This window comes from Anser anser, assembly GCF_964211835.1.
Source record: "Anser anser genome assembly, chromosome: 12".
Classification (NCBI taxonomy): Eukaryota; Metazoa; Chordata; class Aves; order Anseriformes; family Anatidae; genus Anser; species Anser anser.
Window position 1 is genome coordinate 22,754,707 of NC_139733.1, and position 16,425 is coordinate 22,771,131.

General features: G+C 49.4%; 1 protein-coding gene across 16 annotated transcripts in view; it reads left to right on the forward strand.

Annotated features, from left to right (window-relative positions):
- Positions 1–279: 279 nt before the first annotated feature.
- GRM7 (glutamate metabotropic receptor 7) overlaps positions 280–16,425 on the forward strand; it is a 270,139-nt gene continuing 253,993 nt past the window's right edge. For 13 of the 16 annotated variants that reach the window (XR_014571461.1, XM_083795480.1, XM_083795486.1 and 10 more), the window contains exon 1: positions 281–936. Coding sequence is in view for 13 of the 16 variants with exons in the window: in XM_083795480.1 (XP_083651606.1) it covers positions 370–936 (567 nt within the window). In the remaining 3 variants the exon portion in view is untranslated. Of the gene's footprint in view, positions 937–16,425 lie in introns of all 16 variants that reach the window. The other 3 variants (XR_014571462.1, XR_014571463.1, XM_083795477.1) reach the window with 2 other exon arrangements.

A 16,425-nucleotide genomic window follows, 5' to 3' on the forward strand; every position in this document is an offset into this window, starting at 1 on the left:
ATCCCATTCCCATCCCCATCCCACCCCATCCCCATCCCTATCCCATCCCCATCCCCATCCCTATCCCACCCCCATCCCTATCCCCATCCCTATTCCCATCCCCATCCCCATCCCCATCCCCGTCCCCGTCCCCGTCCCCACCGCCATCCCCGGCCCGTTCTCGGGCGGCACGGCCGCATCCTGCGCAGCGGCGGCGGGCGGGGCGGCGGAGGGGGCGGGCGGCGGCGCGGCCCGGCCACCATTTAAAGCGGTGGCGGCGCGGCGGCGGCTCCCCAGTGCCGAGCGGCCGCCGGGCGCGGCGGAGGCAGGGGGGGAGCGGCCCGGCCCCGGCCCCAGCCCCGGGCACCCCGCGCCGCCGCCCCGGGCCGGATGAAGGCGCAGGGGAGCGGGGGGCATCGCCCGGGCGGCGGCGGCGGCGCCGGCACCATGGTCCGCCTGGGCAGGCTCCTGCGGCTCCTGACTCTGCTGAAGTTGCCCTGCTGCCTGCTGGAGTTGCTGCTCTCCGAGGCGGCCCGCGGGCAGGAGATGTACGCGCCGCACTCCATCCGCCTGGAGGGGGACATCACCCTGGGCGGCCTCTTCCCCGTCCACGCCAAGGGCCCCCCGGGCGTGCCCTGCGGGGACATCAAGAAGGAGAACGGCATCCACAGGCTGGAAGCGATGCTCTACGCCCTGGACCAGATCAACAGCGACCCGGACCTGCTGCCCAACGTCACGCTGGGCGCTCGCATCCTGGACACCTGCTCCCGAGACACCTACGCGCTGGAGCAGTCCCTCACCTTCGTGCAGGCGCTCATCCAGAAGGACACCTCCGACGTGCGGTGCACCAACGGGGAGCCGCCCGTCTTCGTCAAGCCGGAGAAAGTCGTCGGGGTGATCGGGGCGTCGGGGAGCTCCGTCTCCATTATGGTGGCCAACATCCTCCGGCTCTTCCAGGTAGGGCTGCTGCCGGGCCGGGCCGCGGGGCTCTGCCCGCCGGGCTCGGGGCTGCGCTCGGGCCCCTGCTGGTGCTTCCCTCGGCTCCCCCCGGAGCGGAGCGGAGCGGAGCGGGGCGCCTCTCCTCGCCTCCCTCCCAGCCTTCCCTCCCCGTTTCGGCACGCTCCCTTCCCGGCGGTGCGTGGCACTCTCTGGATTTATCGCCCCATTTGCAAGAAGCAAACCGTGAAGGAAGAGGAGGGAGGAAAAAAACAAAAAAACAAGGCGATGACTGAGCTGGGTTTGCATTGGAGAGGAATACGGCTCGGCGGCGGGGGCACGGAGCGGGCGGGGGGCGCCGCAGCCGCCCCCGTCGGGGGTCCGGGGGTCCGGGGGGGGCTGCCCCCGGCGGACACGGGGCTGTGCCGGGCACCGCCAGGCGCCCCCTCGCCCCTCGGGGCCGGGCAGGGCGCTCTGCCCCGCGGCCGTGCGGGGCCGGGGCCACCGCCGCCGGACGGGGAGGGCAGCGCGGCCGCCCCGGGTCCGGCTGGGGGCGGGCGGGGGGCGCGGGTCCCCGGCCGGGGGCGAGGCGGAGGCGCTGCGGCTCCCCCCGGTCCCCGCTGCCCCTCGGAGCTCGCAGCTCGCCGTGCCCCGGGGAGCCGCCGGCAGCGGGCGCGGTGGCAGCGGCAGAGCCTCCCCCAGCTGCACCGCGCGCCGGGGGGTTGCTCGCTTCCTATCCTGCGCCTTGGCGTGCGGAGGCGGTGGGTTGCGTGTGCGGGGGGGGTGTTTTTCATCTCTCCCTTCGGCGGCGGGGGCAGCGCTGCCCCGCTTTTCCCAGCTGGAAACCCGCGGGGGTCCGGTGGAAGCCCCCGGCACGCCGCATCCCCGCGTCCTGCCCGCCCTCCCGAGCGCTCCTGACGGACCCGCTTCGGTTTCCCTCGCTCCCCCCCCAGGTGGAGACGCGGCTCGCAGCGCCCCGGGGCTCCGAGCCGCCGGCCCTCGCCTTCCGGAGCCCGCAGGGTGCGAGCGGTGCCCGGGCTGTGCCCGGGCTGTGCCCAGGCTCCGCTCCGCCGGGCGCTGCTCTGCCCAGGCAGCTCCGGCACGTCGGAACGCCTGCAACGGCGAACGGTGGGCACCGCGCGGAGGTCTCGCCCCGGGGGGAAACCCTCGGAGCCTTCCCCACAAAGCCACAGCACCTGCGAAACCTTTGGTGCCGCCGAACTTACGTAATGGGGCTTGCAGACAGCAAGGCGTTCGGGCAGTTTGTGCGGGTAGTGGTATTTATGTCTATCCAAACATTTTAACATATTGTGACTAAGCATCTGTTCCAAATTGCTTTTTATCCAAATCACCCAGAAAGCAGGAACTGGTACATCCTGGGAGAGATTTACTGAATATATATTTTGCAGATTGGTTCTGCCTCCTTTAAGCACATTTTCCATGCCATAAAGCTGTTCCCTCTTGTCCTGCCCTCCTTCAAAACCCAGTTCAGAACGTGTCCCAGCCAGAGAGAAATAAGAAGGAAGGAAATATTCTGAGGTAAGAGGAGGACTGTGCCTATTAAGCAACTACGTGACGTTGTATGGGGAGTAAGAAGCTGTAAGCTACTAGAAAGAAAATCGGCAGCACACTTGCTAACCTAAATGCTTTCCAAGATGCGTTAGCTTTTGCCACCAGCGTGTTCCCCGAGGGTCTCTGCAGGTTTCCTGGCCGTGGCAGTGCGCTGAGGGGTGGGGGAACGGCTCCTGGACGTGTGTTTTCATGCACAAACTGCCGCTCCCCTGACGTCTCCTAGATGAATACTCTTCCCATCTGTGGAGGCCTCTGCAAAGAAATCTTACTCACTAGTGTTTACATTTCTCTGACAGTGTTTTGGAAGGGAGTTGAATTACTTGGTACTCTACCTTAAAGTCAGGGAGAAGAAAGGTGTATAAGCCACGCAGAGCACGGGGTGTTCCTCAGCCGGCCACCAGTGCTCGTGGGCTCTGTCCCCAGGGGGGTGCTCGCCCTGCTCTCTGCACACTGGGGTACCGTGACCAGCCGTGCCGCTCACCTGCCTGCTCCTGACAGAGCACAGAGCTTTGGGGGCATCCGCAGCTAACGCCAACAGGTGTATCAGCAGGGGAAAGCCGTGCTGAGGTCCTCCGATCTGAATTAATCCGTGCCGTTACTGCTTGAAGTTCTGTGGAAGCTTTCCTTTGATAAAAAATGATGCAAAGAATCTGCATTAGCTGTCCTTTCATCGCAGAGGGACAAGCCCACAAGTCCCTCCCCCTGCCTCCGTCTCTCTCTCCACGTATCCCTGAATTGTGCCTTCAGTAAAAGCCGCTGGGGCAGGGGGGTTTTGCCTGGCGCTGTGGGAGCTGGAAGGGTGCTGAGCAGCTGCCGCAGCAGGGGGATGCTGGCCCCGGCGATGCCCGCGTGCCTGCCGTGCTCCTCGTGCCGGGGCGAAGCTGCCGGGGATGCTGAGATGCGGGCACTTGTCAGAGTGCTCTGCCTCTGAGGCACGGGGATGTGCCGAGCTGTTTGCCGTGGGCACAGAGCTGCTGGGGAGAACAGGACATCTCCTAAGGCCATGTACGTGAGGATTTCTTTTCCAAAATTACCGCCGATGAAAGCTACGAACAGCTGCCCTGTGCAAGCACAGGGTTTAGCGGAAGGAGGAAGAGTTTGAGCCTGAATTCAGTGTCTCGTATTGCCACAAACTTGGTGTGGGCCTTAATTGGGTTACTTGGGATGCTCAGCACATCCCAGCTGGCACCAAGGTCCTGCGAGCCAGACCCTCACCGAGGGGGCCCGGGGCGCAGCCGGGCGCTGGGCTCATGCCTGAAGGCAGCTGTGCGGTTTGGTGAGAGCTCCCTGCAGGAGGGAGGGAGTTGGGGGTGCCTCCGGCTGGGTGCTTTCTTTTTGCACCTCGCAGTTATTTAATTTCCTCCTCTTCAGAAGCAGAGTGGGAGCCGTGCCCCGGCAGGGGGGCAGTGATGCTGCCCACCCATAGCCCTGGGCAGGGGGCCGGGTGCTCTGCCTTTGGGCTGGGAACCCCAGCACGTGTGCCACGCCGCCGTAAAATGCGTGAGCTCTGTGCGGGAGGCTGCATTTCCTTTCCTGCGTGGAAGGCGATGCATTTTCATGGATTTTTCTGGGACGCTGCAGAGCATTGCTGGGAAATGGTTGTTAGGCTGCAAACTTCGGGCAGAGGACGGCGTGGTGGAGGCGTGCTGCCGAGCACGAGGGTCCTGCGCCTCCCTCCCAGGGGGCAGCATTAATGCAACAGGAGTAACAGCACGGCGTGCGCTGGAGCGGGGAGGTGGAAGTGCATAAATATTCAAGTGTGTCAAGTACGGCGACTTTTTCAAAATACAATTCTATTAGTGTGCTGCTAAATAGTATGCAGATTGTAAATTAAATATTTGTTCTAAAAATAAAGCAGAAACAATTTAGAAAGCTGTTTCCAAATGCAAGAGGGATTTCAAGGCAGTATGGTTTTTAGGCTGCTAGTTTTGCATTGTAAAAAATGTTGCTGCTTCAGTGTCATAATTTTCTGTACAAATTTAAATCCATGAAATTCAATAACTGTGCTGGAAAAAAAAAGCCAAATGCTTAATCTGTTTCATATCTTCCATGAGTAAAACCATGCAATATGGGGAATATCAGCACACTCATTTCTGTTTTTCTACTGGAAAACTCATTTTTGGACTCCGTTCTCATTACAGCCTTCAATAATGAACTAATTACTGCTTCAGGTTTCTGTCCTCGGTGGATGTAATGTTAAATAGTCAATCAGCAGTAGCTCTTCCTGTCTGAAAACCTTTTCCTTGTATCAGTGATGGTTCTTGTGGCCTGCGAGGGTGCATTGCCAAGCCCCTTCAGGGAACTGTTTAGAAAACAGAGTGGGATAAAGGCGTACAACTAGATTGGAAGTGTAAATTGAAACTCCCTTCTATCCCTTGGGTGCTTTTGCCTGTATCTCCTTCTGCGGGTACCTTAGCACTGAATGAGAGATGGAGGTTGCAGTGCCTGCCTTCTGCTGGAGACACGATGAGGCCAGCAGAAATGTGGTTATTTGGAAAGGAATAGAAGTGCAGCTCTGAGCTGGATGCTTCTTTTTTTTTCTTTTGTAGAAGAGGGTGTGCATTTTCCAAGAATATCTAAGTTGGGATCTCCTCTTTGCCAAAACGCTGCATCAACAGGCTGTGGCTGGCTGCGCTACAGCGTTTGAGCTGCTGCTGCCGCCCGTATCGACGGAGATCGTGGCTCTCTCTCAGCTGCTGGCGTGAGGGAATTAAATTTGGCTCTGGCAGTCATCAGTTCCTGTTCCTGGTGGATTTGCTGTGCGGTTGAGGGGATGATAATGAGGGCTGTGTGAGGATCACTCCAGAGAACGTGTGCTGCTGTCATTTCAGGGATGGTTGAAGGGGTTGTTTTTAATCTGCTCCTCCGACCAGATCCTATAAAGTCCTCCACACCACAGCAGACGTATTTGCAAACTAATGGTTTTCTCCCTCTCGTTTGTTCAAACTTCCCACTGGAATATGTGATGTAGGCCCAAAAGTGAGCATTTGCAAAGCCAGAGGTTCCCGTGGAGCCCCTCCTGCTGCCCTTACGGAGACGATTCCAGTGCCCAGCGTAATTCACGGCGGTTACCTCCCGTGGGGGCTCTCGGCTCATCCCTGGCCTTTGGGAAGAAACCCAAGATGCTTTAGCAATATTTTTCTCTAGGTGCTAATTATATTCCAAAGGAAAGGAAAATTCTTGTGCCAAGAACTCGTGTGTTTCCATGAGGAGCTTCTAGTGGTATGTTGGAGGTGCTGTGAATATATATATATATATATATATATCTTTCTGGGGGGAGAGGGGAAACATGGTAAAATCCGTGTTCTTGACAAGACAAAGTTCAATATTAGCAGTAATCTCAGCTCTTAATCCAGTTTCAAGTGCCTCTCTGTAGCCTTCAGGTAGAAAGGGCTTCAAGGAGACATTTGGAAGAAGCCGGCCGCTGCCAGGAGAGCAGAGCTCGCCCACGCAGAGCCAGCAGGAGGAGTGGGTGTGAGCAGGGGGGTGGCAGATAACTGGGGGTGCTGCGGGGCGCAGCACGGGGGGTGCTGGAACGCGTCCGCCCGGGTGGCGAAAGCGTGTAGCAGCAAGTACGCTGTGCAATTCCCAGCTCGCTCCTGAAATGAGAAGAGGTGACCTCTTTGGGATGACAAATGGAGGGATCATCTCAAGGCATTAATTTTTATGAAAGGAATATTGATCTGGTTTTGAATCTCATAACACTAATACTGTAAAACTACACGTACTATATTCTGTATTTTATTCTATTAAATGAGTTTTGCTTGGAGGCATTAAAACCCTCCAACACAGTACTGTGCATCATAATATCAGATGTTGTTACTTCTATTTATAGTGATATTCAAATTAATCTCAATGAGTGACAATGATGACTGTCCCAGACATAGGACTGTGATGAATTTTATCATAATATTGGAAGATCTGAAGCACGTAATTAAGGCTGTTTGAGAGCATGGTATCCAATATAGTCAGGTCATTAGTGTGGTGGAGTGGGCATCCAGGCAGAGAGAATTCTGAAGAAAAACCAGTATTTCTCAAAGCCTGCCTTGTTACCGATGATTCTCAAGGTCCTAAAACCCCTTCTGCTAAGGGCAGCAGAGCTGTTCTGATTCACCACCAGCAGAGCTGAGAGCAAAGCGTGGTCCCGTTGTGGGCCACTAAAGCGTGGTAGCCCTGCCGTGGCCCAGGCCACTGTCACTCGGGCTGGTGGAGCTCCCACGGCACTGCCTCGGGTGACAAAACCATTTAGAGGTGCGGCGCACACCCAAACCCCGTGTCGGGGTGCAGGGCATTGCACCCTGAGCACAGCTGGCAGCAGGGTGATGGCGATGGGCACTGCTCTGCTGGGTCGGGCGCTTCCAGCAGCACCACCCGGCAGCTGCGCTTACACCTCCAGACCAACTCCAGCTCCAGCAGCATTGCCCAACTTCCCTCTAATGTCATTTGGTTCGTATTGAGATAAGTGATGCTTTTGCTGTGTCATTTGGGATGTTCGGGAGAGGCATTAGCATGCTGAATGGATGCGAGTGTTGCAGGGCATATATCCTCTTATTCTTCAGCTGACGTGGTAATGCAGGCCAGTGCTGCACTTTGGAGTGTTTTTAAATGAACCTGGCAAGCGTTCCCAAACCCCCGTGAAGTGCTCCTAATTAGAGATTGCCTTTCTGCTTGTGTGGAGATGTGCAGCGCTCAGACTACCTGGCCTCTGGTCTGAGTGGGAGGAGGAAGCAGGCGTGGGAGACCTGCCTCTGAGCGCCCGCGCGGCACAGGCTCCGTCTTCTCACATGCAGGGCACATCAAATAGCTCCCTTTTTGTGCAAAGGATAGCCTGACCTGGGGAGGTGGGGAGGACAGCTAGAGTAGTGTTAAATGCTGTAAGACTTCTGTCCGTTTTGATGATGGCTCTGCTTTAATGTATGTGAACATGCTTGTGTATGTAGGTGTTCATATATCCATTTATATATGTATTGATATGTCATTTTATATACTTATAGATATATATCTGTGTATTTTTTTGATATTCTGTAAACACAAGTGACCCATCTTTCAATATCTTGCTCAGGAATGATGCCGGGGTGGGAAGGGGAGAGGCAGCACTCGTGCCAGGTCACGGTAGGCGAGGGTGGGATGGAGCGCGCCTGGGCTTCCACTGACTGCTGCTGTCAGCGTGCAGACAGCCGTGTCACCTGGCTGCTCAGCTTTCTGGTTCTGCCTGTCTCACGTTATTATGGTGTGAGGTTCAGAAGAATCATGGATGGGTGATTTAATGGAGAAAGATGCGTTCCAGTAACACAGAGCCACCTCCAAGACGTTCAGCAACGCATCAGGTTGTGCTCAGGCCTGGCTGTTCCTGCAGGACAGTGGTGGGAGGATGAGCAGAACCCGTGATGGAAAGGGGGGAAGCCCTGAGGGGTTGGTTTGTGTGCAGCTGGTGCGGGTGGGATGGTGACCTGGAATGAGGATTATCTGCAGGAGCAGCAATCCCTCTCCTCCCACCAGCAGAAGCCTCAGGTCTTTCCCCAGCCTTGCTGGAGCTGCTTTCTTGCTTACAGTTCAAAAGCAAGATAATCTGGACCTGGCTTTGGTGTGGTCCCTTTGCTCCACTGCATGCTGTAGATACGCCCTTAGATCTTGCTTTTACTGTTTTACAACTGCTTTTGCCTTTTTGCTTGTGGGTATAACAACTGCTGACAAAGCCAAAGCCTTAAGCTGTAGATATGTGCTGAAAAATGACTGTGATCCAGGTTCTCCTCGGATGGCTTGGTACAAACCCGCGTCTCCACTTCCTTCGTAAGAGGTTTCACACTTGTGTCCCCGATGGCAGGGCTTAGCCACGCGGAGCTGCCCGGGATGCCCATGGTCAGCGTGCAGAGCACTGCCAGCCCTGCAGCTCCGCTCTCCGTGCTGCGGGGCTGAAGGCGAGGAGGCTCCAGCTTTAAGCACCGCTTGTCACTGGGAGCACAAAGAAGTTGATTGTAGTGCTGTTACAGAGGCTTTCCAGGGTTAGCTGGAAAAGTCATCCCCTTTGTTCATAAACCGAATTTCAGGTAGAGAAGCGATGGTGTAAAAGTGACTACACATCCCCGCGTGTGATTTTTATAGCAGCCGTTTATTACTATCTTACATGAAGGCCCTAATCCTAACCTTTCTTAGAAGAGTGCCAATAAATAAATGGGACTATAAATCTGAAGATTGCAGAGGATGGAGACACGTACTTATCTTAGCACAAATTTCCAGTGCTTTCTTTGAGGAGTCCACCCAGCACTGGCTGATGTCGGTGGGGTGGCAGCTGGGCAGGGATCCATCCGATCCCCTTGGGCAGCTTCAAGCTTCCCTTTATCCTGGTCCAGGAGACCTCCTAAAACAAAAACCAGCAGAGACCAGTCCATAGTATCAAAGCCATTCACTAAAAACTGGTGCATCAGGGATATTAGGGAATTATGTAAAGCCCCAGAAATTGAAGTGGGGTGGGGATGGAATTCCGTACTAAATCTGGACTATGAGAATTTGGTAGTCTGTAGTGCTCACACCTTTCCGACTGGATTTTGCCCGCTGTGTGCATGGAGAGGTGTCAGCCCCTTTGCACTGGGTAAGAGCTGCACCACGTCCACACGTGCATTTAGCTATAGGAGCTCATGTGGGCCCTGCAGAAGTAAGGTGGGAGCCATGGGTGCTCGGCTGTCCCCTTGGGGCAGCTGCTGTCCCCTCGCCCCCTGCTGCGGCCCCTCCTGTGCCCCCTCCTGTTTTCCTGGGGCAGGGGCTGTCCCCTCGCCTCCTGCCACCGGTTCCCGTGCTGGCGGTGTCCCCAAGTCACGGGGCCCCACTGGTGGGGGTGGATCAGCCTGTCCTAGCGGGTACCTGGCTCACATTCTACAAACACGTAGTGAGGACAATTCTACAGCCTCCATGGATTTTTTAATTTTTTTTTTCTTAATAGGCAGATTTTATCTTTGAAAAGTTTCCTGGCTTTGTTTTGACTGTACTTTCACAGCAGGGTATGAGGCTTGAGGGGTATGAGGTCCCTTCCTAAAGCAAGATTTCTGCTTGCTCTTCTGCTTGGAGTTAGGTAGCAAAAAGCAGACTTCGACCACTTTAATGAGAGATTTATCCACGAGATTAACATATACTCAGCTGGGACCTGGGAAACTCTACCTCTGTCTCATTCAGGCTTTAGATTTAGCCTAAATGTCCAATGGTCTGGATGAGTACTGGTGGCTCTTTTCAGCTCAGTGTCATTTCAGTAACGCATTTCCAGTCTAGACTGCTTGTGCTTAAACCACCACCAACAAAACAACTAAACAAAAACTCCACAAGAGCTATGCTTCCACAATAGCCTTTGTTTAAAGAGCTGACAGATTTGCAAATGAAGCAAATAATAAATTTCCAATTGTCTCCATTCAGGATCATCAAGCTCTGAAGAGGAACCTCAGGAAACTTTCATGCCTACATCATCTGGGATGGGAATGCTTGGGTTCAGTGCCTTGCAAATTTGTTTTCTCTGCTGCAATTTTAGACTTGTGTAGAGTAATATTCTGCAAGCTCATATGAAGAAGGTTTTCTAATAAATTTATTATTTCATAAATATTTTAATAACAGTAATTATGCATTCATCAGAATGGAGATTTGTTTCAATGTCATTAAATTCAGCCTCATAATTATATGCATGGTATTTTTGCACACAGTACAAGCTGAGTGCAGTTCCTTTGTAAATATAGTGCAGCACTTGGCGACACTGGAGGAGTTCACATCTCTGCAGAATTTTCATCTCTAGCTATTGGCATGTTGTATACAAAAAAAGGGGGGAGGGGGACAACAGGAAATTTTCTTCCATGAGAAAGGAGAATTCAGGCCTTCAAAACTGCAGCAGTTTTGTATCTCCAGCAACAACAGCGAATGAGCTCCTTAATACGAGCTCACGGACGAAATGCAAATGTGGGATGCGGAGGCGCCAGTCGTGCACCAGCGGCACAGCCGTGCTGAACCAGCTGCAGCGCGGCCACCATGGGTGCCCCGCTTGCACACGCGGCGATCACCACCACTGCTGGCTGAGCTACCAACATGCTTCTAAGATTTACACAAATTCACTTTTGTTGTAAGTTTATGATGCATTATTTTTGTGAAAGGCTTTCTTTTTGAAGACAGGCTTATTTTTAGACATCTTGAGATAAACGCAGCCAAGTTCTTATTAAAAGTTCTGCTGTTGCCAAAGAAAGCTTGACTAGGATACAAGTTTTGTAGCAAATCCCCTTTTCACTGTATGGAGCTTCATTCTGGGAGAGCAATGCGTGTGGTGGTTTCTAAGTATCTCTGTGCAATAAACATGGTAGGAACAAATAAAAAGCTAAAGGGAAACTGTCAATGCAAAATTGTCTGGAAGTTGTAATTTTTATGTAAATAAAATCCAGAACTAATAGAGATGTCTTTATTTTTTTACACAAGGTAATTTTGATGTAGTATTTGAATGCATAGAAGTGATACTGACAATAAAAAATAATTAAACGACTTCTTGTCTTGTTTGTTTTTTGTTTTTCTCTCTGAAAGCAATGTAGAAAATACCACACTATAAGCAAAGTAAAGGAATTGTCTTTTTAAGGGGTGTGTGCCATAGTTATAGTGAAGGCTTTTCAAAATAAGGAAAGGATATTTCCATGTTTTGATTCCTCAGCAATGGGAGCTCCACACCTGTTCCCGTACTTGAAGATATTTCCTGTAGAGTAGCGTTAGTGGCACAGGTAAAGAGATTTGTGTGCTGCGTGGCTTTCTTGAGGCTGACAAAAATTTAATTTTCCATCTGCTTCCAACAGCCACAATGGCATCAGCCCTCAGGGAGTTACAGCTTGTTTTCACTTTGTTAGCTAAATGAGACGAGTGGAAATGCAGAAAGGGCCTGACTCCCTCCACGCTGTGCGGGCTGGCCAGGGATGCTGCAGAGCTCAGCATGCCCAGCGTGTGGAGGGATGAAGCCCATGGCAGTGTGTCTTCCCATCTTCAGGGGGGTTGTGCCACAGTAAGCTGGAGGGCATTACATCTATGAAGCAATGACAGAAATTTCAAAAAACAGCTTTTCCCACCTGTGATAAATGTACTTCGCTAGAGAATCCAATTGTTATTAAAAAAGCCTCCAAACCCCATGCTTATTTTCTCAGAAAGAATCTTATTTCAGAAGGAAATAAATACTTCTAAGCACAAAAGCACGGAGGAATGAGGCTGATAACCCTTCTGTAAAATGTCCTGCTTGAGGTGAGCAAAACATCTACTGTTCTCTTAAGAAATCCATCTGTTAGTGAGATAATTGTTTATTAAAATGGGCATTCTATTGCTAGGTTTATGATAAGTGCACGCTTGTGAAATAAACCCCATATTTGTTTCTGGGCGTTCATCTGTGCTGTGCTGTCACCCTGCACTTTATATTTAAGCATGCAGTGACTCTTCCCTGATTATCACAACTCAGCAGTTGAGCCCTGCTCGAAACTTATCAGGCACGGTAGAAATGTCACATGGGGAATTAGAGCAGGGCCCTTGGCCATTGCACGGCAGCTTGGTTTGGAAGCAGATTTGGGACTCTTCTTAAGGGTAATAGGACGTGTTTGCATGGTAGTAAGCAAGTAAATGCTGCAGCAGCAAGTCAGCTAAGTTATATCATTCAGGCTTTAAACTATGAAAAAAGTTGTAACAATTTATCAAAAATATTAGCTGTTCCATGGGGCAAACTAGCTGATTTGTGGAACCTCCATGCAGCAAATTATTATATACATTTTTACGCAATGTTTTATTTATACATATTGCTTTGCTTCTCCTTTTGCTAGTTTTTCAAATCATTTTTTTTAAAGCAATAAACGTGTGTGTTTCTACCTCTTCCCTTCCTCCACTGTTCCTCTCTCAGCTCCTAAGCAGCATGGAAAATTGGTCTGACAGTAGATCTTAATCTCCAGGGTGAATTTTAGATAAGATGCTATTGGGTTTATAAAAGGAAGTTTTTTCTTATGCCATTATAAAGGTATCATTGAGCTAGCAAAACGGGCAAACTGTTCTCTTTGTCTTTCCCACTGTTTTTGTACAGCGTGTTAAATCTCGTCACTTAAATTATAATAAATACGGCACATATTAAAAATAACAAAATAATGAGGTTTAGTTTAAACACACAGCTAGGAGAAAACACAATCTTTCTCAACTGAATCGTGTTTCTGCTGCTCATGAATCTTTTTGTCATAGTTGTTGATGGAGAATTTTGTTTAATGTGCTCCATGAAGACAAATTAAAAATGCTGCGGCTGGGGCCGTGCCGGTGGGAGGTGGAAATAAAGCGCACGTCCAGTGCCTCCCCTTTTCTTTTTATCCCAGCCTGTGCTGGAAAACCAAATCACCACATTGACTGTTACCATGAAGCTTCACAAGACATCGTTTGTAACTGGTTGTCGGTCTTTTGCAGCGTTTAGACAGTGACAATTGGAGTTACAGTGAGCTAGGCCCCATGGTTGTGGTCAGCTCTCTTAGCACACCCGCTCTTTCTGTAACACTTTTTCTGCGGCCTGTGTTTGCAGGGCCGTCCTTTGGTTGGCTTTGGGATGGCTAAATCCGTGTTGGCTTTGACCAGCAGGCAACATAGGGATTCTTTGTCCCTCCTGCACTGGGAGCATTTCCTCTCGGCCTGTGTTGTTCCCCTGTGGCACCGGGGCAGGAGGTGACACGGGGCCTGGGTGGGCCCAGCGCCTCTCCTCAGGACCTACAGCGCGCCTTCTGGGTGCGGCCTGTGGGGAACGTGTCTGCACGGTTACTGAGGGATTCTTAGCACAGGGAAGGGACGTGTTCAGACCAAATGACAGCCTGTCACGGCACAGAACAAAATACTCTTATAAGCTGTAGCAATTTTAAAAATAGAAGCCAGGGAGAAAATGGACTTGAAGGTACATAGCACTCAGACAGATGGGAATTGGTCCTAATGGCCTTGAGCTGTGCTCGGGACGGAGGGCTGTGAGCTCAGCCAGGGCAGCGAGCTGCAGGTGGGAACAAAGCTGCTGCTCTGATATGTCTCCCCATATCAAATGTATTTTTATTCCTAATTCAGGCAAAGAACTTTCCTGGCTTCAGCTTCTCCTTGTTCAGCTTGGGCTCGCTGCTGCAAGGCCGGGTGCTGCTGCTCCAGGAGGTGATGGGGGAATCGACCGTGGAGACTTGGCTGCTCTGTAGGGCTATTTATGTTGTAGAAACGTGCTTCATATGAAATCTGAAATCTGTTCAGATAACATCTGAATTCAAAACGTAGTACATGACCTGGCTCCTGAGTCTGGCAGATGAGCTTATTTGGTGTAAGCCCAGGGAAGGATCACTGGGATCACTGTAAAGTCATGCAGATACAATGCCGACTGCACTAAGATTACAGTGCTGTAAACGGGCTGTTGGATGTGCAGGACATTTCTCAAGACTTTCCAGTACAGGAAAGCACCTATGCTTGAAAATATATACATATATTTATAAAGAGTTGTTGAACATTGATTCAGGTGATTCTGGTGCTTTGACAAGTGAAGGGAGGCATGTTAAAAACATAGAGGTCTCATGCTTTCCAATTTAAAAGTACTCACTAGTACCAAAAGCTATTTTAACTTGATTTAAATCTTACATGGTAAAAAATTATAATCATGTGGTATATTAAATTGAACTCATGAGTCTAATTCCCATGATTCCCACCAGTGCTCTCAGTAGTGCAGCCGTGTGACCTACTGCATTGATGCTCTTGCACTTTTTGACTATCTCACTTGTACTTAATGTATTAATCTAGTGCTTCTGATGGTTATTTTGGCATCCCAAGTGCTTGATCCTCTTCAAATAGTTGACATTCTCTCAGTGCATTAATTCCTCTCTGGCATTATAATGAAAAGGTATTGATGAAAAAACTTGGAAGATTTAGAACTGAATTGAGTCAGGGTAGGACTAACCTTAATTAATGCACGTTACTGTTTCTTATATGACAGTTTATCTGCTCTTAATTAATGTTGTTAGAACTACAGTATAGATGTGTGATTATAGACTTATTTAAAAAAGCAATGAGATGGTGAATAGCTGTCACGATCCAACATAAGGTATGCTTGGATGCCAAGAGGAAAGAGGTGGTTACCAGTACTGCTGTGTCCTCTGCACCACGGGAACCAAACGAGATGACTACTGGCTGTAGTTGACCTATCTGTCTCTGAATTAAATGGAAATTGAACTGAGCAGCCTACTGAATCTTTTTCAATTTTGCCAGTTTTTATTGACTCCTGTAATTGTCCTAATGAGACACTGCATTTAAGTTGTCTCGTCTCTCCCACCCACTATTTTTTCTCTAGCTTTTCTGAAAGTCTATTTTTTACACGGACTGTTCACGTACGCAGCTCTTTACATTAGCAGCTTTAAAACGACAGTTCTTCTATGTCTTTTTTTTTTTTTTTAAATGTTCTCTGGGGAATGATGCTTCAAACAGGGAAATTGTATGTTTCATTATCAAAAAGGTTTCAGGCTTTATCAGAGTCTTTTTGTTATAGTTGTCATGGAGGTTTTTATTATTATTGTTAAATTGAATAATGGGGAGGAACCTGTTCTTAAGTCTTTGTACAAGAACTAAAATTTAAATCCAGATAAATTCAGTCTGTTTGTAAAAGTGACTTTTTAAGGTTAACTGCATTTAGTTACAATCACTGGAAGTGCAGTTCTGTTACTTTATATGAACCAGATAGCAAGGTTTTTTGCAACTGTAATAAGTGAGGATGGAACCCAACTGCAGTTGGAGTATCTGGTAGGTAATTTTGCAGGCGCTGTTATTTCCCAGTAACCCAAAGAAACCCTCCTGCAAACTCTCAGAAGCTGCTAAGGGCACCCTGGCAGGGATGAAGTCCTTCAATAGGGGCATGCAAAGAGATGATTCAAAAAGAGTTTTTTTTTGCAGCTCAGCTGGGGCGTCAGGGAGCCAGAGAAAGCACTGCACTGGAGAAGGGATGCTGACTGCTGTTCTGCGTGAAGTCAGTATTATTCATACGTCCCTGGGATGACAACAGCTCCTGATTTCTTGGGGCCAGGACAGAATCTGAATAAGTAATAAAGAGATTAAAGGCTTGGGGATCTGAGTGAGCTCTTACAGCTGGGAGTTGCCACAGCAAAATAAATAAATAAATAAATAAGTATGCAAAGGTGACAGCAAGGTGTAACCTGTTCAAAATTTGGGTCAAATTTAACAAATAGTTTTTAAATAGTTTTGTCTTAAAAAATACATAGAGGACCAGTTTGAAAACATATAAATAAATAAATAAATAAATAAATAAATAAATATCAGCATATTTAGGCTACCCCAGGCTTTAGGGAGCTCCCAGTTCAGAGAAAGCATGAAATGTAAGTACTTTATATAATGTTTACTGTGACCATCATACTCATTATGCCTATGAAATACATCTTTTTTTTTTTTTTCCCTTGGATGTTGAAATTTGTTGACAATCAGGACTCAGAAGAGTCCCCCAGCATTGTTTTGGTGTTATGCTATGGGATCTTTCCTTGTAATTACCACAGAAAGGCAAATTGCAGTAGGCATTTTAAAATAACGTGTTTAAATACTGACCTTTTTCAAAGGCTTTGATGAAAGATGTGAAAAATTGGAATTCATTATAATATTTCTAATTTCCTGACATGAAAATAGGAAAGACTTTCTCAATGTGTATCTTCTCAAATAGTCACCATCAAATGCCCTAGTTTAACAAAGATCCCTTGACTCTATGCATGCCAATGAACTTAACTATTGAATATATAAATCAGTGTTAATGCATGCTCTACAAAAGGAAAGGATTCCTTTCTGTGTATACATTGCTGTCATACAATTCATTACTGTGGTGTAAATGCCTGAATGAGTTTGATCTAAAGGTGCATAAATACATTTTAATGGATTTAAAATTAGGACTATTAAAATAACTACGTGATT